We start from the raw sequence: 23,240 nt of genomic DNA on the forward strand, positions 1-23,240 counted from the left end.
TTAATACTAGGTTTTGTTTCTGTTGAATTTTGTTATAAGAGAATGTGCAGGAGAGAGTGTGAGAGAGGAAGTAAGAGAGAGAGAGAGAGAGAGAGAGAAAGAGAGAGAGAGAGAGAGAGAGAGAGAGAGAGGGAGGAAGTGTGAGAGAGAGAGAGAGAGAGAGAGAGAGAGAGAGAGAGAGAGAGAGAAGTAAGAAAGAGAAGCATGGTGCTTATAAAGGAAAAACAGAAAAGCAAAGAAAGCAACATGCAGAAAAAAAGATATTTGGACAATTACTCATGAATAAGTATACACTGCTGAAGAATTTTGGAACCAGTTTTGTTTGAAACTTAAAATATTTGCTTGTATCAAAGGTTATGTTGTTCAAAGTTTTCTGATGTCAGGCATCTTTTGCTATTGTAGACTAAAGAAATTTCAAATATTGAATGAAGAAATATGGTGTGAAGAGAAAAATATAAAACAAATATGGAAAAACAGAAAAAAAAACCAGTAAGAAAGGAGGTTCTGAAAAATGTATTAAATAAATATATCAATTTGTTCACAAACACAACCCCATAAATAGAATACTATACAATACATAGTTATCCTATGAAATCAATAATTCATAAAACCAGCTCACAAAAGTATAGAAAATTATGAAGAAACAACATGCATTTTGCTGGCTACATCAAACTTAGAAATATTTACATTCACTAGTATTCATCCAGAATGAGCTGAGCTGGCTCTAACAGGTGAATCCACATTGTCACAAATAGAACCCAACCATACCTGCAAATTACAGGAACTTGACATGAAGGTTATTAACTCGTAATACCAATGACATACAACATGCATACGAGGACCAGACATTGATACAAGAATTGATTTCACTGTACTAATTTATCTAAATTTTCAGCTGTCTATTTTACCTTTGATGACATCCAGAAAGGATCTCTAGCATAACTGCAGGACTGAACCAACAGAACCACCTTTTGAGCAAAAAAATGTTTTGAAATGAATTGGTCCAACAATGACAATAGACTTCAGAGTTTGACAAGATTCAAAGCATGAACACAAAGGATTTGGCAAAGGCAAAATTATTAACACAATTTCATTTCCAAGTGGTATAAATGATCCAGATGTTATCACTTTTGCAACAGAAAGCTTGGTAAACATAATCCATCATCTGGTTTGCAAAGTCCAGTCCTTGTTGCAGTGTAGTAGGTTGTGTGTCTTGATCACCCTGAGAGCTATGCCAGCAGAGTACAAGTTCTCCCTTGTTGAACAAGTCAAAAAATAGAGGCCAGACTAATATGGACCACAAACATGTTTCTGCCTCCCTGTCACACTCTAATCCTTCATCATCTGACACAAAAATGCTCCTAGAGGTAAAAATGGGTTTGTGTAGGGCCAATAGCTCTACCTAGGAAAAGTGAAGTTATGGAAGCATAAATGACAAAAAACAACAAGATCTGGGAAGGGAAGACAGTGCAGCATAATCTAAAATGAAGCTACAAGGGGGAAGGGAACCAAAAGAGATGAGCAGAGGAGACAACCTAAGAGTTGGGATTAGTGGAGAAAAGTTGTTGATGACTGATGCTCGATAGGAAGGGAATGGTGTAAGTAATCCATCATCTAGTTTACCACAACAACAGGTCCATGAGTGCTTTTAGAGAAGTCTACTATGTCAAGCATTTGTATATAATTCCTGACCTGAGAAGAACTACAGAGCTTGAGGTATTACATCTTGCTACAGCAACCCATGAGTCTACTAATCCTCCCCTCCCACCACCATCCCCAGCAGTCTTGGTATTCCTACAAATGCCTATGATACTGTGCCTTTCTCTGATTAAGCTATTTAAAATGTATGAAACAACATTTTTAAAGAAAATTGTAAAAAAAAATCTCACACTGCCAGCCACTCTGACATGTTGTAAACGTGGCAACAAAACACAATCCACATATGTCAATTCATCGCCAATCATAAACTTGGTTTCGTTCTCTTTCAGATGGTTATTTAAGTTACTCATTATCTCATTCAGTCTTCTATCTGAACCAGTTGATAGGAATCTGTTGAAGGTCTAGAAGTTAAAAAGAAAAAAAAAAAGAAAAACATTAGTCAGAGGCAACAATTTTTATTACAAAATTAATATTCAAAACTATTAACATAATTTCATTGATGCAAGGATAATTATAGGCAGAAACATAATATATATTTATAGTTGCTTTGTAACACTACAGTTTCGAGTTTTATCTTGCTACATTGGGCCAATGCATTGTGAGAGGAATTTATGTGTATGTGTGTAAAGGTGCATATAGAGTGTGTATATATGTAAATGTAGATATTCTGCACTTTATCATAACCAAAGAGAAACAATGATATGATGCTTACATTCCCTGCTGACACTATGACTGCTCATTCTGCACTGTCAAAAACCAGTGGAATAAAATGTCTCTTACTTAAAAAACAGTTAACATTTGGTAAACAGGCAAGGAATCTGGCTGTAAAATGTTGCCTCAAGTAAGCCCCTGTCCAATTCATGCAAGCATGGAAAAAAAAACAACTTTAAATGAACCAAGTTCACAAAGCAATACAAAATAATTTCAGCTCTTCATAAAAAAAAGAAACAAAATTGTTAAGACTTTGATTGAGAAGAGCTTATGAGTCATGAGCAGTTCATTTATTTTTCAGATAGTGCCCTTATGTTTTTAAGAGACAAAGTATAATTTTCAGGGAGAGCTGATTGCTATTTTTAGCTGGTTGAGTAACCATGTAAAAGTTCTTTTGCTAGGGGTGGAGTTGAGTAGGTATGAGTGGTTATCATATTGGCAAAATAAAATTAAAAAAAAAAATATCAGGAATCATAAGTGCCTACAGAGTCAGTTCTTAACTATGATGTGTTGATTAGAATGAGTGAGACAAATATTTCCTTACTGAACAGAGTACAAGCCTGTAGCAAAAAAGAGCTATACCAACCAAAACAATGTAACAAAATTAAGAACCTTACACCTACATTAGATATGAACCATGACTCATCAATTACCACCCAGGTTCCTTCATTATTTATTTGGTTAGTTCATCTCCTAAAGGTTAGTTGGTTTTAAGGAAAACTATTGCAAGGGAAAGTTGATTATGGTTGAGAAGTTTGGACATGCAGCACTTTGAGCAAATGTTTTCTTCCATAACCTTGAGTTGACCCATGGCATGCTAGTGAAATTTAGTAGAGATGAAACTGTAGAAACCTATTATGTATATGTGTTAACATTGGGTTGTAAAACTCTACATTAAGCAAAATATATGTCATGGTATTAAGTTCACCAAATATTTCTTCATTATTCCTAGTTACATTCACCTCTAGTTCTGCTTTGAACTTGATAAATTAAGCACTTAAGTATTAGGTCAATATAATGTATTAAAACCTTAAATGTGGTGATCCAGCATGGCCATTGTCCATTGATTGACATGAGTACAAGATTATATGTGAACGCTTTACAAATTTCTGTTCTAAATTATGAATCACAAACGTCTAGGCAGAGAATGAGAAGGCTCTTGATTCTTTTTTTTTTTTTTTTTTTTGGCCAGTTTTCATGTCTTCTCTGCTGTTAGTCAATATTGACAAGTCACCCAATCTTTAATCAAATGGGGAAATGATTAACTCTGAGATGAGAACACTGATTTGAAAGTAAATAATATTAGATAGTTAGTCCAACACAATTATGTCTGTTGATTTACTATCTTTACACAGAAACACACACACACACAAAACAGATTCAAAATGAAAAATATTTATGAACTAAACAACAGCATGTCTGTGGCAGATAACTGCAGGCTACTGCCTGTAGCCTTGGCAACAGACAGAATGCATGTTACATCTTGATTCAAGTAGTTTCTTTTTTCTGTCTTTTAGCCATATCTTTAGATTAAAAGCACACTGGGTGTTGTTACTAATGATTATAAAATTTCACTTTGCAGTTCTCATAATCATCACCGTCGCTGTTTAACATCCACGTTCCATTGCTGGCATGGGTTGGACAGTTTGACTGAAGACTGGCAAGCTGGGGGGATGCACCAGACTCCAATCTGTCTTCTCTAAACAATAACTTTTGTTCAGAGTTCAACTTTATCTTTCTCATTCTCAAACACATAAGAAATTCTTACATATGACATCAAGCTTAAATCATTAAGAAACTAGGAGCATATCAATAGGAATGGTGGTGGGATAAGTAGATGAAAGATTGTGTCAATCAGATCAGCTACTTTAAAATGTAATGAATGCCTTCTAATTTCCAAGAGCCTTTTAAGGATTAATGCTTCAATCTTGCTTCATGATGTTAAAGGGATAAAAAAACAAGTCTTCCTATGAATAGGAAATATATAAATAAACAATTTTCCTAAATTATCTGGTAATTATTACTGACAGCAAAGTGAACCGAGGCAATGTAGAACAAACTATTTTGCCCAGTAATGCAAGGGAGTCTCTACGTGACCACTCAACCTGTGACAAATAAATGTAAAACCATTCTCAAATTACACTCATCTTTAAAGTATACCTAATGGACAGTATCACCTGATAACCAACATGCATAGAAAACAAATAAAAAATACAAAGAGACAAAACGGTTATAGCTGGAATGCTTTTCAAAGGATCTGCTTGTTTAAGGACTGACTTGAAGCTAAGCAACAATGAAATGTTTGTAGTAGGTTTGAACTCACAACTTATCAGCAGATATGCTAGTAATTTAACTACTTCAACTAATTGTAAATGAGGTGGTATTAAAAAGTTCCTGGACTAGTTTTGTAATATGCCAATAGACGGCAGCACACATTTGTATGCACTAGCAGTGAAATTTGTGTTTTTGTGATCACATGTATGCTATTGTCTGTGATTTTGTCATCGACAGGAACAAAGAGCCAACATGAAACTTTGTGTTAAACTTGGGAAGTCTGTTACAGAGACATTGAGCATGCTTTGGCAAACTTATAGCAATGAGGCAATTGGTCATACGCAATGTTTTGAGTGACATGGGAACTTCAAAAGTGGAAGAACATTCCCGGAAGACAATGAGCAATCTGGAAGATCCGTCATGAGCATCACCCCTGGAAATGTGGTATTGTGCATCAAGAATTTGTCCCCCAAGGTCAGACCATAAATCGAGACTTCTACTGTGACATTTTGAAGCATTTGAGAATGGAAATTTGACGAAAGCGACCGGATCTGTGAAGCACAAAGAATTGGATTTTTATGATGACAATGCACCTTGTCACCAAGCTCTCCTCACTTGCAAGTTTCTTGTCTAAAACAACATAGAATTGCTTCCACACCTACCCTATTCACCAGATTCAGCACCTGCAAACTTCCCTAAGATGAAAATGCAGCTCAAAGGTCACTTTTTAACACTGCTGTTGAGATCCAGAGTGAATCACAGAAGGTCCCCAACTTACTTATGGAAAATGACTTCCAGGCCAGATTCCAAAAGTGGCAAGAATGCTGGGACCAGTGTATTGCTGTGCAAGGTGACTGTTACAAAGGAGATGAAGTTAAAACTTAGGTAAATAAGTTATTTTTTATTAAACTGGTCCTGAAATATTTTGACATCACCTCGTATATAAGAACAATCCAGTTGCTATTGGTTTTCTGTTGATATTAAGATCGATTAAGTTCTTTATCCAAACATAGATGCAGGCATGGTTGTGTGGTAAGAAATTTGCTTTCCAGCAATATGGTTCCATGGTTCTAGATTCAGTCGCATGACATGATACCTTGGGTAAATCTCTTCTACCTTGGGCAAACCAAAACCTCATGAGTGGATCTGGTAGATGGAAACTGAGAGAAGCCCACTGTATATTATATGTGTATGTGAGGTGTTTGTCTCCCACTATCACTTGACAACCAGTGTTGGTCTCTCATTTACAAACCTGTAACTTAGAAGTTCAGCAAAATGAGATTGATAGAATAAATACTAGACAGTAAAAAACAAAAAGGTACTGGGGTTGATTTGTTTGACTAAATGCTTCAAGGCCACAGCATGGCTATAGTCCACTGACTGAAACAAGTAAAAGGATAAAAAGATATAAAAACATGAAAGAAAAAGTTTGAATGCTGTGATAGGTGGATGGGTGGGGGGATTCTAACCTTTTAGGCAGGGACCTTCTTTGAAGAAATCTGAGGTGTGTTGAAAGGCTATAATAGTTTTACACGTAGCTCAAGAACCCTTGTATAAAACAACAACTAAAATTGGTTTTCTTTAAATTTGAAATCTAATATATATATCTTACAACACTCAGCACTCCTGTCTCTCTCACCAACTCTTTGCTTAAAATTTAATACTAAGATTAACACCATAAACAGTCAAGTATGAAGATAAGAGACATTACAGACAATAGCTGTCAGAAACAGATTATCCTATAGTGGGTCATTACACGACAACACAATCCTTAAGACTAAAACCACTCTAACAAAGCTAAAAACATTTGCAGTATTTAAGGTGCAGCTTGAACTTAAAGTAAATAAAGAAAGGTGGTAGATGTGAGAAAGAGAGGAGAGATAGCTTAATAAAATATATTTCATTTTGAATAAAACAACAGCCCACACATGAATATATTTAATAGTTTTGTTAAAGCATTGTTTAAGCTATTCATCTCTCTCCTCAATATGGATATAGTTTTGGTAATTAAATTAACCTTGCTTGCCACATTTAAGTATGTTAGCACTTATTTCACTAATTAGACTATATTAATTTAATACATATCATTAGTTATACCATAATTACAGTTGTGACAGTGGTGCATCAATACAATTTTTCCTGTTGACACTAAATGGAAGTAAGGCAAAGAAAATAAATGATAAATAGTAGAATGATTATCTTAAATTAATTATTGTTTTTATCATTGAATTTCTTTCTTAGTTTCTTATAATACAATATTAGTAGCTGTCAATATATTATAGTGTTCTGCTTATTAAATCTGTAGAATTATTCTAAAACGAAAATATTTCATATAATGTTTCTATTGTAACCTTGGTATAACATGAAACCTCCTCTTGAAGATATGTTCCTCTACAGAAGGCATCCTGGGGAAATTGTGCTGTTTAAAAATTTTGCCTAACCTGTGAATATTTTACATTGAACATGTTTAGTCTGTCAGTCACCTAATATCTGGTAAGTATGGATTAGATAATGCTTCATTGAGAAGGTCTAATTAGACTGAAATACATCCAAAATTGTCATGCTACTTGACAAAGATCACTCTCCACAATACATACCCACCATCTAATTACTGAAATTGGACTTCAGACTTGTCTCCTTTACCCTCTTGACATTAATTATAAAACCTAATTCTCTCGACAATGATCAGATTAGAGCCTGATGCAGCCTTCTGGCTTGCCAGACTGTCAAACCGTCCAACCCATGCCAGCATGGAAGGCAGACGTTAAATGATGATGATGAATGGGAGTAATTTTAATTTTTTTTGCTCACTACGTTATGTATGTTAGCCTCCTCTCAATTTAACTAAATGTTGAACAATGTTTCTTCTTTTCTAAATAGTTAAAAACAAAATTGAATATACTTTATGGACTTCTCAAAACAAACTTTGTACTCAGAGTTGTAGAACATTGTTGTAAACATTGAAATCTTTGTTACATCAACTACTTCCATTACATAGCATAATGATATTTAATATATAAAGTAAAGTTGTGGCTATTTCATTTATTTAATGAGTGTGTATTTATGTGCATGCATGCTCTATAATAAGTATACTTGTTGACACTGTTAGATTGCATGTCACTGCCATAGTGATATCCATTTAGCAGCTGATGGAAATATGTTTGATGTTTGATATGCTTGTTGACTGTGAATCTTCTATATCTTCTGGCCTTATCATTCTGAGCTGTCCTTCATTTTTCTAAGGTTACACTTGTTAAAAAGTTCATGGTGGTTTTGTTGTTAGCATTATTAAAAAAATAGACATTGTACAATTGTCTTCATTGGCAGTCTTATTGTTCAAAGATTTTCTAGTTTTGGAGAGGTTTTGTGGCATATATCATCTGACAATTTGAAAGCTGTACCATTTTAATATATTTCATCTTTCTGAACTTCTTTTGATTTTAGATATACATTGTAAACTGATTATTTCAACACAAGTTTATAACTGATATTTAACAGGACCAGCATATACACAGTAAATATTCTTTTCATCTTTCATAAGTATGAAAGACAAATTGTAGTACAGTATCCATTCTTTCTCAATAGTTCAGAGTTTATGTTCAGTAACATTGTGGTAGAACAGGGGTCCAAAACACCACTGTCTCACAGTGTACTACAGAAGACATGTCCTGTATATAGAGAGGGGTGATCAATCTAACAGAGAAATTTCTTCAGTTATACACAGGTAGGATCTTAACTTAATACTGCAAACTTAGGAAATACCCAACTATATTATTCCTATGGTTTACAGTGGCTATTTCTTATTTTCTCAACATATTTGTTTATAGTAAGAGCAACAAAGCTATTGACTAACTATGATTCTTGACTAAGCTGGAATAGATTTAATGATATAGGCTCAGTTTTAGGGGCCGAGCCCACATCATTGAATTCCAGCTCTTTAAATCTTGACAAATACAGAAAAGATAAATTGGCTAAAACAGAATTTAAACTCAGTCTTGTAAATAATGAACAATTTGTCAACTGGAAAGATTAGTAATGCTTATTATATCACATAACTATTCACATTTAATATCATTACCAACACAGCCAAGATTGTATCATAGAAGTTAGGTTTCTTTGTTGGAACCAGAAAATGGACTTCACCTCTAAATGTCTGCTATGCAAAAGTATACTTGTTGTAGTACACAATAGAAGTTCAATGTTCCAATTCAATTTGAAGTGGCAGGATTATTTGCAGTTATAGATATTTGGGGATACACTTTTAAATATATCCCCAAATATCTATAACTGCAAATTATTAGAATTATGTGAGGCAACAAAGTGTGAAAGGAATTGTTTCAAAGCTCTAGGCAACAAATATATATGAAAAAGCAGAAAACAAGATTTGCAAACTTACTGTATTGAGGTCGAGAAATATGTTTAGAGCAACAATCTGCTCAGAGGAATCCATCTTCAGTAATGGGCACTTGAACATCTGGAAGAACTGTTCAAGTTCACAACTTTCGTCAGCAACCAATCCCTCTACAGAGGCACCATCCAGTGTTTCACCAGTGACACCAATCACAACTGGAAAAAGGCCACTAGAACTTTTTTCTCGAAGAATTCTAGGGGGATTACTGTCAGGTACTGTGATGACTTTGAAACTGGCAAGTTTGTTTTCTGCCAGAATATATGCAACCATATACCATTGTTGACATAAAGGACAGGCTCCTTTGCTAACCTTGTCAAGTACAGAGGCCTAGAAAAGACAAAATGAAAACAAGTAACATTAAAATAATCCTAATTTATTATAGATTAATCACCTGCAAAAATTATATAACAACATAAAAACAAAGCATTTTACTAAACTGCATTTTTGAATATACCCATTTGATGTTAGTTAACATGTATGCACAAACATTTTTGTGGCTGACATACTGCTTCCAAATTCATTCATTCCACAATAAGTCATTATTCTAGATCTTAAATGTTTTCTGTCAACAAAGATTTCTATCTAATCCTGAATTTATATATATATATATATATATATATATATATACACACACATACACATACATACCAATGTATGTGTGTGTTTAAAGATAATTCTGCCAGCAGTGCTCCAGTATGGCCACAGCTTTAGAGCTGAAACATGTAAAAGAATAAATGCAACTAATGAGTAATTTTTGAGGGATCATTAGAGATGTTTTTAAGCCATTTAGTTTAATACTCTGATAGAACATAAAATAACAATTTTATATATTAATGTGTAAGCATAAAAACAGTTATCTACACCAAAATGCACAAGCCTAGCAAAGTGTTTTTTCTTTCTTTTTGTGTGGGAGGCAGGCAGTTGTCTGTGTATGCAAGTATTTCCTGAACATTGTCCAAGCAAAAAGTCAACACTTTAGGGTTGATATAGCTTGGCACAAGTGTTGTTAAAACATGAAAGACTGGAACAGCCACTGCAAAGTGTTTCATTTGATGCATTAACAATTTTTCAAACCCACTGCTCTGAATTGGTACTCATTTTATCAATCTTGAAAGGATGAAAGGCAAAGGTGATCTCAGCAGAATTTGAACAAAGATCACAGAGTCAATGTTCTAAAGGCTGATAATTCACCACCTTGTGTATGTTTGCATTTATACATGCATATACACATACAAAGGCTATGTTTAGGCATATAAACAAACACATTGATATACACTATAACATATTTAGACCAATTTTTATTTTTGTATGGTTCTACAGAAATAATCTGTATCTAAATAGTGAGAAAATAGGCTGGGTGACAATTCCAACAACTATCATCAAGGAACTTCTACATAGTAACTTGGCCTCTGTGCCAGTAGAACATAAAAAGGCACCAATTGAGCATTGGCCCTCATGGAGGCAATGTGGCTGATGCTGGTGTCATGGAACAGGTACTTGTGCCAGCAGTATGTAAAAAGCACCATTTGAGCGCTGGGCCTCAAGAAGGCAATGTGACTGATGCCGGTGTCACATAACTGACACCTGTGCCAGTGGCACATAAAAATACCCATTATGCTCTTGGAATGGTTGGCGTTAGGAAGAGCATCCAGCCATAGAAACCATGCCAAATCAGACTGGAGTCTGGCACAGCCCCACAGCTTACCAACCCTGGTCAAATTGTTCAACTCACACCAGCATGGACAACAGATGTTAAATGACGATGATCTTTAAATCACATCCTAATGTCTTAAAGGTTATATTGGATAATGTAGCCTCTGAATTATAAAATGATGGTATGGTCATGACTGAAACACCTTATATTTTAAGTTTGCTTGGTCAGGAATGACTTGGGGCTAAACAACAACTTGAACTTTGAAGGAATTCAAAAAATTTGCATGTTCAACATATTGAATTCAGAACAGCTCATGAATGAAATAAAAATAACTACAACACAATTGAATTTCCCAATCCTTACTGTCACAATGACTGAGCTATATATGAAGGTTTATTAATCAATAATTCTCTTGATTTTGTTTTGTTTTTATTTATCAATGAGAAAGAACATAGTTGACTGTCAATGCAGGAATCCCTGCCTGTAGAAGAAGATTACTTGAATATTTAGTTTGAATTATAGTAGAATAGATAATATCTGTATGGATATGGGTGAGGAAAAAATCTATTACAATTGCATTCACATCTAAGTTGCTTTTATAGAAATATTAAATTGACTCCAGTACTTGACTAGTTCTTTATTGATTTTAATAAAATGAAAGACAAAGTTGCCCTCGGAAGGATATGAACTAGGAATGTAATCAGTATCAGAGATAAAGAACTTGAGTTCATAGTCACTATCTAGCAGAGTTAGATAGTTAGTTACTGTAAACATGGAGAAGAAAAGTCAGTGTAAAATTGCATTAAGAAAGTTTTTATAGGAAGCGAATGGGTTTTTTTGAATGATATTTGATATGTTAATGAATAAAATATGGTTACGAGGAGGTTAGAATTAAAAAATACAAATACTGCATGCTATGGCAAAGTATATCTGAACCTTGTAAAGAAATAAATAGTTGCAGAAGGATATGTGTATATATGAATCAAAACAGTTTGATTCAGATTCTGTGCTACCTAAAGTTTCAAAGGTTGTGGAACTTATTGTTGAGCAGAGGAAATTTGTAATATATAAACTTTTGGGATTGAAAAGACAACTGTTCTTCTCAGCACAAGATTTACTAATTGGAGACATGGTGCCTTACACATGCAGCATCAAAGGACAATGATACAAATGATATTAAGAATTAATGAGTTGAGAGATATTTTATGACAACTGTTGACACATTACTTCTGCCAAGACTTCTCAGGGTTAAGGACCGCAGTTATAAAACAAACATTGGACCAACATAGCTAGCTTCTGATGTATCAGTTTCATAACTTACGATAGATCATTGCCTACAAAGACTACCTCATTCCATTGAACCTTTCTCAATTTGAGGTCAGCAAAAAATCACAGAGAAAATATAGCTTGAAAGGGTAATTTTATCATTCAGAAAGTAGCAATAATCAAAGCTTTTAGATATACAAATTGAGTTCATATATATTAGCAGAGACAGGATTTCTATTTCTTTCACAGTCTAATTAACACTATTTTTATTCCAACAGTTATTACTCTACTAGTTACACACAAAATGTTAAGTATCTGTACGTTGTTTTTACATAGATACGCAGTTATTGTAGGCTCCAGGCATTAGGCCCTATACTATTTATTGACAATAAGCCACAGCATATACATAGATTAAAATTGGGCCCTGAAAAACTACCTAGTGTACCCATGCCTAAAATTCTTAAGATCACTGTCCAAGTATCATGACACCAGCATGAAAACATGTTATGGGTTTAACAACAGGTACTAAAAATAAGTTCAATGAAAGACATATCCTCCGGATAGGCAAAATAGGGTCTCCTTACATAGATTAAAACTATAAATATCAATTATTATATATAAAAACTAAATGATTTTGAAATAATTATAAAAAATAGTAATTTAATACATAAAATTCATGTTTGCTTCTGGTATTTGAACTATTTTCTAGAGGCAGTATATTTCATGTAAGTAATTAAAAGATTAATAGTCTTAGTAGAGAGGTGACTAAAAGTGTTTTTAAGAAAAGCATTCAATCGCAAAACATTACATCAAGAAGTTTGTCTAACCCACTCCAGCATGGATGAGTGAATGTAAACATGATGATGGTGATGCATCTTTCTCTCCATATATATATCATCATCATCATCATCATCGTTTAACGTCCGCTTTCCATGCTAGCATGGGGTGGACGATTTGACTGAGGACTGGTGAAACCAGATGGCAACACCAGGCTCCAATCTAATTTGGCAGAGTTTCTACAGCTGGATACCCTTCCTAACGCCAACCACTCAGAGAGTGTAGTGGGTGCTTTTACGTGTCACCCGCACGAGGGCCAGTCAGGTGGTACTGGCAACATACACATACACACACACACATACATCACCACTGGGTAGAAAATGAAACCAGTGCACTGATAAACGTTTGGTACACTCACCATAGCGATTGTGTGAAAGCTAATGTCTATGGTAAAATTGCTGAAGAATTAGCGTCACAATCCTTTTATAGATCTGTAAAACAGATCGAAAATAAAATTTAAAAAATCACAAGATCATTTCGTATTTTACAGATGCACATGGCAACACTAGAAGCCATACTAGTCAATGGACGTAGTGCACCAACTGACCCAACTCGGCCTATTACACCAACACAGATGAAGGGACACGTCCACAGAATGAGATAACACTAACACCGAGGATGCCAACACACCATCAGCAACAAAATCCCTAGTCACAGACTTGAGTGGGTCACTCTCCCATGAAGAACTAGAACTTCTCAGCCTGGGCCCTAAATTTATCTTGAGCCAACAGCCGAATGAAAAAATCTTATTCAACCTGGAAGCCAACTTTTGTCGAACAGCATACCAGCTCAGATGGCTGTCAGTAATAAAGAAGAACAACAACACACCTGGCAAATTTCCTACGTACCAATTAGACAACCCACTCCACCCACCCTCAAACACAAACTATCCAGATTGAAACAGTCTATTTCCAAAATCTTGAGGAAGGAATCGAAAATAACCCCAAACTTAACCAAGGTGCAACATAAAACACTGACTAAACTAAAAAACAAAAAACCTTGTATACTTACCATCAGATAAAGGAAAAGAAATCTGCGTGATTTCTCGTGGAATATATGATAGACTGGCTCAAGAACATTTAAGTAATGACAGACTATATTCTGAAGTGACAGATATAACTGCAACCAGGATTGAGGACCGAATTAATACCGCATGGATGGACATCCATACATACGGAGACAAATACATAATAAATTCAAGAACAACTTCATCACAAAGAACAGTAGATTACCCAGATTTTATGACCTCATTAAAACACACAAGAATAGCAACACGATCCAGATTAGACCCATCGTCTCCAGTGTGGAAGGACCTCTATATAAAATATCCCGATTACTTTCTCATGTCCCGAAACCCATACCATCCACCTTTCCGGGACACATCAAGAACTCCGACGAAGTCATCAAAAGACAGCACCAATTACCCCTAGACAAACTCAGGCAAAACAGATACGCCTTTAGTCTTGATGTTGTCTCAATGTACACAATGATGCCAGCACACTCAGTGGTCAACCTATTGACTGACTGCATAATAGCGTCCAACATCCAATGCTTCGAACAATAACAAAAAGACAACAAAGTGAGGACGTGATACGGATAGTGTTATATATATATATATATATACCTTTATTGCCCACAGGGGGCTAAACATAGAGAGGACAAACAAGGACAAAGGGATTAAGTCGATCACATCGACTCCAGTACGTAACTGGTACTTATTTAATCGACCCCAAAAGGATGAAAGGGAAAGTCGACCTTGGCAGAATTCGAACTCATAACGCAACGGCAGACAAAATACTGCTAAGCATTTCGCCCGGTGTGCTAACACTTCTGCCAGCTCGCCACCTTCATATATATATATATATATATATATATATATATATATATATATATATATATATATATATATATATATATATATATATATATATATATATATATATATATATATATATATATATATATATATATATATATGTATGTATGTATATGTATATATATATATATATATATAAAGCAATATTTGTTCCAGAGACATTTTATTTCATATAAATGTATATAAGGGTAATAATGCCTGTTGTAAGAGGCAACTAAAAGGTTGTGTGTTAGGGAGAGCATCTCAGTGTAAAACAAAATGACCAGTCTAATCCATATCACCATGAAAAAAGAAAATTATGATGATAACAATGAATGTGTATATTATATATGTAATATTTTTTTTTCTTTGTTGTTAAAATATTTCTATACATTTGTGGATAATTTACTTGATAAACACTATACCCTCTACCTGGAATACTTACAGCACATGCCTGAAAAGAGAAATGACTACTTTTTAATGTTTTGCACACACACAAAACTATTTATTCAACAACATCCTACACAAAACAGAGTGCCTATTGAGGTGGAAACGAGTCCACCACTGTCCTTTTGTCTCAAAATAATCAGATTGCTTTTTCTTTAATGGCATATTTTAGAGAATTCTTAAATCTAGAAATAATCACGAAGTGATTATTTTACATTCTCTAGAAATTTGTTCAAATCCAAACTATTGGTCATTGATCTATTTTCTCAAGCCTGTTTTGAAACCATGTAGTTTTGGGTTCAGTTCCACTGCATGGCACCATGGAGAAATGTCATCTAAGATAGCCCTGGGTCAACCAATATCCTGTGAGTAAATTTAATAGATGGAAACTGTGTGGAAGTCCATTGTGTATATGTGGGTGCTTGTTCCCCTCCCACTGCTTGACAACAGGTGTTGGTTTGTTTACATCACTGACAGTGGTTTGGAAATGAAACCAACATAATAAGTACCAAATTTAAAAAATAAGTACTGGAATCAATTCATTCAACTAAAACATTTGAAGGCAGTGTCCCAGCATGGCCACATGCCAATGACAGAAACAAGCACAAGATAAAATGGTGTGTATTGTGTATTTTCTTCCATGGGTTGAGATTTTTTGGTATACATTTGTAGACAACATGATTCTAGAAAGAAAGAATGTGTTGTCTTCATTGATGGTGACTGAATCACACCCTTCTTGCTAGATAGACATGTTAACTATTACACAGGTATGTGGCCAGCTTTTCTCTTATTTACACAAAAAGTATTTATTTCTTTGAGATTTTAATTCATCACCATAGATACCTTTTCTCCAGTTCATTTAGAATTTTACTTAACTCTGTTTAGGCAAAAGATGAATCTCCTACTCACATGGCAATATATGTAAGTCTAATATACCATCTAGTTTAACACCACCACCATCTGGTTTTCGGGTTTCTTTAGCTGGATTGAGTTATAAGCATTTGAAATAAGATGCACACATACGATTACAAAAACCACTTGCTGAAGAAGCCACATGTTGAGACTGAACCTGAAACCATGTGATTGCAAAGCATAATTGACTACACAGCTACTCTTGTACAATGCATGCATTAGTTATTTGGTGGAGATATTTAAATTCTAATAGTGTTTTTGTTTTTGTTCCCTTGGATATTTTAATGTTATTTTGTACAATTTTTCCCGACAACATGCATTCATTAACATTGTTTTACACAGCTTTTCCTTGCTGGCATGATTAGATGGGTTTTTCATAGCTGGATGCCCTTTGTGTTGCCAACTCTTTTAAGATGCCTCTGATGATATAGAGATGTGTACTTATTCTAAACCAGGATATACATAGTATTGTTGAGCACACATATTGTTTAATGCAGTTTCAATATGCAGCTCTTTGAGATGTGCACACACTACTTTTCACACAAACACACTTCTGTATAGAGTATGAATATATATATTTGTGTATATATGAGCGTGTGAATGTGTGGTGTATGTATGCATGTAAGTGACAATATTTTTCTGCAGTAAACAGGCTTACAAACTATATTTAAGTCTTTTGTTACAGTCAACAACTAAGATAATTTAGATATGCGTTTGTAATTCAGGTTATCAAACTCAAGCATATAAAACGTCTGTGTGGTAGCGATAAACTTACAAATCAGAAATGAATTGTTGTAAAGTTAAGTGGTCTGGACAAATATAAAAATGAGCTGAAACTCATGTAGAAATGTTAGATATATGAAGATACTACCCTCAAGTAAGAATAGAGAGAGAAATATCAAAAACAATATATAAAAACACCGAAAATTAGGTGAATTCTAAATTTCAGTCAATGCTTATTAATTTAGGGATTATATATCATTCCAGAATCTGTTCACTTGACAAACTTAGTTTTTTTTTTGTGTGTGTGTGTGTGTGTGTGTGTGTGTGTGTGTGAAAGAGAGAGAGAGAGAGAGAAGCTGCACTCAGATTAATTTGAATTAGCAACTATTTCATGTCTACGCCACCTTGTTACCAACACCACCATTTCACAATGCCAACAGAAAATAATAAAGAAGAATGTAAAAATTTTAACTGTGGCTTGAAAAGAACATTCCATAAAAATTATGACAAAATACTGAGGTCATTCATTTCAAGATAAGATTTTCTCCAGGGCTAATCTGTACAACACTGCTTATATAAACTAACTTCTGAAAGATTAACATCAAGAAAAATAAAACAAAATAGGAAGCCCTATTGAAGTTAGTGCCCCACCCTTTCTTTCAGCATTATGTTAGGATCCTAAAGCAAGCTTAAAATTGTATTGTAAGAGGTATGCAGGTAGCTATACTATACACCACTAGCTTGCCAAGAGACCAGCATGACAAACAAGCTGTGTGATATTACCTGGCCAGACAACTACCTGCTTGCTTGACAACTTTACAAAACTAGTAGCAAGCCAGTAAGAAAAGTGCACAAGCAAGAAGAATAACATAGAAACAGAGAAATGGATGAAGTGACCACCCAAGTCAGTCATAGTAACATCAACAATAGAGACAGTGGGGTGGTAGATGAGATATGAGATCGTTATGTTTAGTGTCAATGATGACAGCAATTATGGCTGTTCAAAGTAAAAGGAAAAAGAACTGGTCCTGACAACAACAGTAGCTTCAGCTCTGTCAATGTTCCTCCCATTAATAACTGTAAGAAGTAGTGTAGTTCAACTACTACTTATATTTACTGTTTTATTTACTTTGCAACAGCTGTTTCTCAAATTCATAAACAAAACATTACACAAGATATTTACATATAAATGTCTGTGAAAAAGCCCCTCCCCCTGTCACCCATTAAGCGATCAGAGAAATATGAAGTGCAAAGTGGTTCATTTTATATTTACTTAGTTACTATAAAATGGTGGTGCAGCCAGACAAAGATAAACAGCTGCATTAACATAATGTATTCAAGGGTATATATAATAGGGAAACATTATCATACTAGCTTTAATTACATTCTGAAACAAATCTCTTTCTGTAAGTTTAGCAGTTGGTTGTCTGAAGGCTTTAGTCATACAATTAACATAGTAAGAGAATATTTTAATAAATTAAAAGAATATTTGTTTGTCTTGTAATACTGGTCCAGGTCAAACTAGAAACAATGTTACAAGGGATGAAGTCAAAGATAATATTACAAGAAACAAAACAAAAAAAAAAATCATTAGCAGTAGGATAGCTAAGGGAAATAGTTCATGCCACTAGCCCACTTGAATTAAGATAACCCGATGTCCTCAATGTCATATACACACAAAACTATGATAAAGAAATTTCCCTTTGAGTTGGAGAAAGAAGTCAAGAGTCTTGCAATACCTCAGTGACTCTCAGATAAAAAGGATATAATTAAAAAAAAAAAAAATTAATCAATTTCAGAAAGTTACATGATTAGAGGGGAAACCTGACAGCTGACAAAGTTTTTATATAACTGTACACGAAGTGTAGCCTATCTTGAGCCTGCTTGATTAGTTGAAAAAGATTTTTACCTCATAGAGTTATGAAGATTTAAACCCAGTAGTAACTTGTATGATTAAAAAATAAAATGGGCTGAAAGAAATAACTCACATGGATCATTGGTAAGTTTGGATATTAATTGAAGATTGATGTACAGATTGACATGCAAAGAAATTCTTAGTTCCAATAAATAAATAAATAAATAAAAGAAGGTAACTGTTTTGCAATTTCAGTTGGAGTGGCAGAATGGCTTCAACTTTAAGATTTGAAACTTTTGTTGAGAACTCAGTCACAAAAGCTGTACTCAGGAAATTTTTGTAGAAAAACCTACATTCCATTCAGGGTATGGCTCCCTACACAAAATGCTGTTTTACTGGAACCTTTTGCACACACCATTGAGTCTAATTGGGGCATCTGTCAGTTAGGAGATTGAGCATATATCTACACTTGTATGGTCAGGTCAGAGCACAGTTTATTTCTTGTTTTTAAAGAATATCTGGGAGTTACTTATGTCTGTAAGCCTCCCTCTCTAAACAACTGTTTTAAGAAAAAGACTGCTGCAGCTTAGTACCTGTGTTGTCACAGGTATTGCATTCATGTTGCAAACAACCTAAAGAGATACTGTATGGCATCTATCCAGACATTAACAGTTTTGCTAATCTACCACCATGGATTGCTTTTATGTTGATCCCCAAAAGAATAAAAGGCAAAGTCAACCTTGGCAGTATTAGAATGTAGATCTCAGAGAGCAGAACATGTGGCATTTTATACAATACTTAATTGACTCCCAACTTGTCCTCATCATTTAATGCATTATCCCTTAACTATTTTGTTAGTGATTCACTCCGAGTTATTTCTTTTAGCTCATATTATTTTTCTGTTTAACTAATTACTAATGAGCCAAATATCTCCATCAGTCTTTATACATAAAAACCTTTATCAATGAATGAATAAATATTTTATGTAAGACTGCTAAATGGAGTCAGTTGGTTTTTATATTTATGCACAGTTAGGAATATTTGTCAATGGAGTAATAATGGGAAAAATGCAAGTTGTGACTAGCACTAGGAACACACAAATGTTCCTACAATATTGCAGGTCTTACATATCATCAAATACAGACAACACTTTTACAAGAGAGAAAAACCCTTTGCTAATGTTTAGTCTCAGCACAACCTTGCTCAATCAAACAGACTATGATCAAAAGTATTTCAGCAATAGACATCAAGAATAAGATGCATTCAAGAAGTATCTGACTTTATTTTCCCCCTGCCAAAACTAATGCTGTATGGGAAAAATCCTTTGGGTGAGAGGTGATTTCACCCTTTGTATGCATGTGAAAAATTTTGCACCAGTAGGCCACATCAGTTCCTGGTTGTTATATCTATAGTACAGACACTGAATAAATTGAGCAGAGATATGGCATCAAGTTTTGTCAAAAGCTTGGTGATACTCAAAACATCCAGCAGATTGTGTGAACTAAAGTCAGAGTTGCCATGTAGCAAAAACCAGTTCACAAATGATGACCATTAAATAAATATTTTATTTACCTTAGGAAGGGTTAATAAATGAAGTTAATCACTCAAAGTTCTGGATTTGTGAATGGGTAAGAATGATTACTGACTAAAAGGAAGAGAGAAATAGCAAACTGTGAAAGAAGGAAGTGAAATTAGGACAAAAATAACTGTTGGTTATGAACTCAGCTTATCAGAAATTTACTTTGCATTCAGAAATGCTCATAATAGAACGAATATAAAGGAACTTAAAAACTTTTTTCACAAATAAATTTGATGAATCACCCAAAAATTACTAGAAGAATCTGATGCTAACCAGAAAAGTAACCGCCAGTGTGGATCATAGAAAAAAAGGCAAGCCTTGATTTAAAGAAAAGCATTCAGTACATTTTCATTTAATTTTTTGCTTCAGCCAAAAATTTCACTCAACATAGCTTTACTAGTAGAACAGGTGAATTACAGGTAGTTGGTCAAAGAAAATATTTGTTCACCTGCTTAGATAGTAAAAGATAAGTAAGTAACAGCTTCATAATTTTAAAATAGTCCTCTTCTAGTGTCATCATCAGAGATCAGATGCCATTTAGAGATTGGTATAAGTTATGACCATCAACACAAACTTCATTATAACAGTAGTTATAAAGTGAGAGATGTAGTTTAGATGACTAATGAGAAAATGTTTGACAATTTAGTTATGTCATTTTTAAAGAATGTCATTAAAAAAAAAAATCTCTTCTGAGAGATTTCAATATTAATATTTGAACTAAAGAAAGAGCCTCAACATAGGTGCTTGATCTGCTATAACATAACAGCCAAAACTCCTGTGGGTTAAATTATGGAAAGAACATTGAATAATATAGTTTTACTCCTAAAATGATAAGCACGTCTTGAATTTTTATCACTAGTCTACTTGTTTAGAGCTAAGTTGGGAGGCTACATAAACTACAAAGATAATATTCTTATTAAAGTTTATATATATATATATCCTTATTCAGGGCTTCATCACTCCTGAAGGAGGAGCCTCTCCCTGTACTCCTTCCACCAGTTTGCCTCTGGCCAGTCGTGGCCATATATGCCCCAGGTAGCAGATGATATCATCTCACCACTGTCTTTGATTGACCTCTTGATCTTTTTCATGGTGAGCTTGTCTTGTTCATTGTCACCCCAATTGTCCATTTGTTGTCCTTCAGTCACATGATGTGGCCAACCCATCTGTATTTGTTCTCCTTGATGGTTTTTTTGCTGTCATCAATAGAATTATAAGTCTTCACCATAAATTGACAAAATAAAATAGTGTAATTCAGGGCATATAAGACCCTGCAACAGAAAAAAAAAATGTGCATTAATATGAGTACTAATGTACATTTTCATCCACTATGGAGGTTTATATGTCCTAATATTAGACTATTTTTTACGGTCAATATATGATGAAGGCTTATAATTCTATTTACACACAAACACATCCATGCTCATACTCTTATATTTACCAATTTCTATCACCACACTTTCACTCATCAACAAACATGTAGCTACTTCTCACTCTCTCCTCTAACTCCCTCTCACCCAGTCAGTTTCTTCCATCATTATCCAGTACACACTGTAAGGTAGTTAGTGTTAGGAAGAACACCCAGCAATAGAACCATGCCAAAAACATCAGATGAATCAGACATGGCCCTCTGATCTAAGAGAGCAATAACTCTGCCTAAGAACTGACTCAGATATAATGACATGGCCAATCCATATCACCATGAAACGTAAATGTAGAATGATTGATACTAAGAAGTCACAAAACCTCACACTGACTTCAATACATAACACAAACTTGGGAGTTAACAATGTTTTCTTTCTTTTTTTCTTAATATTGATAGAAACACAAAAATATCAAATAACAGCTACGTGAATGAGAATAAAGGCGGCGAGCTGGCAGAAACGTTAGCACGCTGGGCGAAATGCTTAGCGGTATTTTGTCTGCTGCTACGTTCTGAGTTCAAATTCCACCGAGGTCGACTTAGCCTTTCATCCTTTCAGGGTCGATAAAGCACCAGTTACGCACTGGGGTCGATGTAATCGACTTAATTTGTTTGTCCCCTCTATGTTTAGCCCCTTGTGGGCAATAAAGAATATGAATGAGAATACATAATATAGCCTTGTAAATAAAATATTTTAATTAAAACTAAGATGTAATCAATACTTTCCAAATAATTAAGGCACAGGAGTGGCTGTGTGGTAAGTAACTCACTTACCAACCACATAGTTCCGGGTTCAGTCCCACTGCGTGGCACCTTGGGCAAGTGTCTTCTACTATAGCCTCAGCCGACCAAAGCCTTGTGAGTGGATTTGGTAGATGGAAACTGAAAGAAGCCTGTCATATGTGCGTGTCTGTGTTTGTCCCCCCCTACATCGCTTGACAACCGATGCTGTTTACATCCCTGTAACTTAGCAGTTCGGCAAAAGAGACCGATAGAATAAGTACTAGGCTTACAAAGAATAAGTCCTTGGGTCAATTTGTTCGACAAAAGGTGGTGCTCCAGCATGGCTGCAGTCAAATGACTGAAACAGATAAAAGAATATTTAATGCAGAGAGCATTAAAAATGCAACTAGAAATAATGGGAGACAACTCCAGACATATTTTAGTCTTATGACCTTATCAATGATGAATAGACTTGACTGTATTTACTGAAGTAGCGATGCAAGAATCACTAGGTACAAACTTTCATACCAGTTGATGGAGAAAAATAGAAATGCTTTGAAAATGAATAGCTCAGGATCACTATAGACATAAAAAATAAAAATTACACAAGTGATAACATATTTAATAATGTAACTGAAAAAATTGCAAAACTAAAGAAAATGTTCAACTTTCTAATACGGAGTCTCATAACTTCACCTTGTCATACATATATACATTCATCATAACTCATTATTTTCAACCTAATACTTAGAGAAGGACTGTTTTTTTCAATTTTCTAGCTGTTGTTTTTAAACTGGCACAAGACATACACTTATATATATAACAGGCCTCTACCAAACCTGTAGAAGTTAAACTGTTAGCTGTAGTCTCTAGAGAAAAGTGCTATTCATTTACTTCAAAATGGTTTTCCA

General features: G+C 34.5%; 1 protein-coding gene across 1 annotated transcript in view; it reads right to left on the reverse strand.

Moving 5' to 3' along the window:
- Positions 1–23,240, reverse strand: part of LOC106877909 (chloride intracellular channel Clic) — a 57,417-nt gene that overhangs the window by 5,719 nt on the left and 28,458 nt on the right. Inside the window, exons 2-3 of the mRNA XM_014926960.2 lie at positions 9,041–9,382; positions 1,890–2,060 (exon numbers count right to left, since the gene is read on the reverse strand). Of these exons, the coding sequence (XP_014782446.1) occupies positions 1,890–2,060; positions 9,041–9,382 (513 nt within the window). The remainder of the gene's footprint in view (positions 1–1,889; positions 2,061–9,040; positions 9,383–23,240) is intronic.

The sequence above is a fragment of the Octopus bimaculoides genome, chromosome 2 (assembly GCF_046866305.1).
Source record: "Octopus bimaculoides isolate indiv1 chromosome 2, ASM4686630v1, whole genome shotgun sequence".
NCBI lineage: Eukaryota > Metazoa > Mollusca > Cephalopoda > Octopoda > Octopodidae > Octopus > Octopus bimaculoides.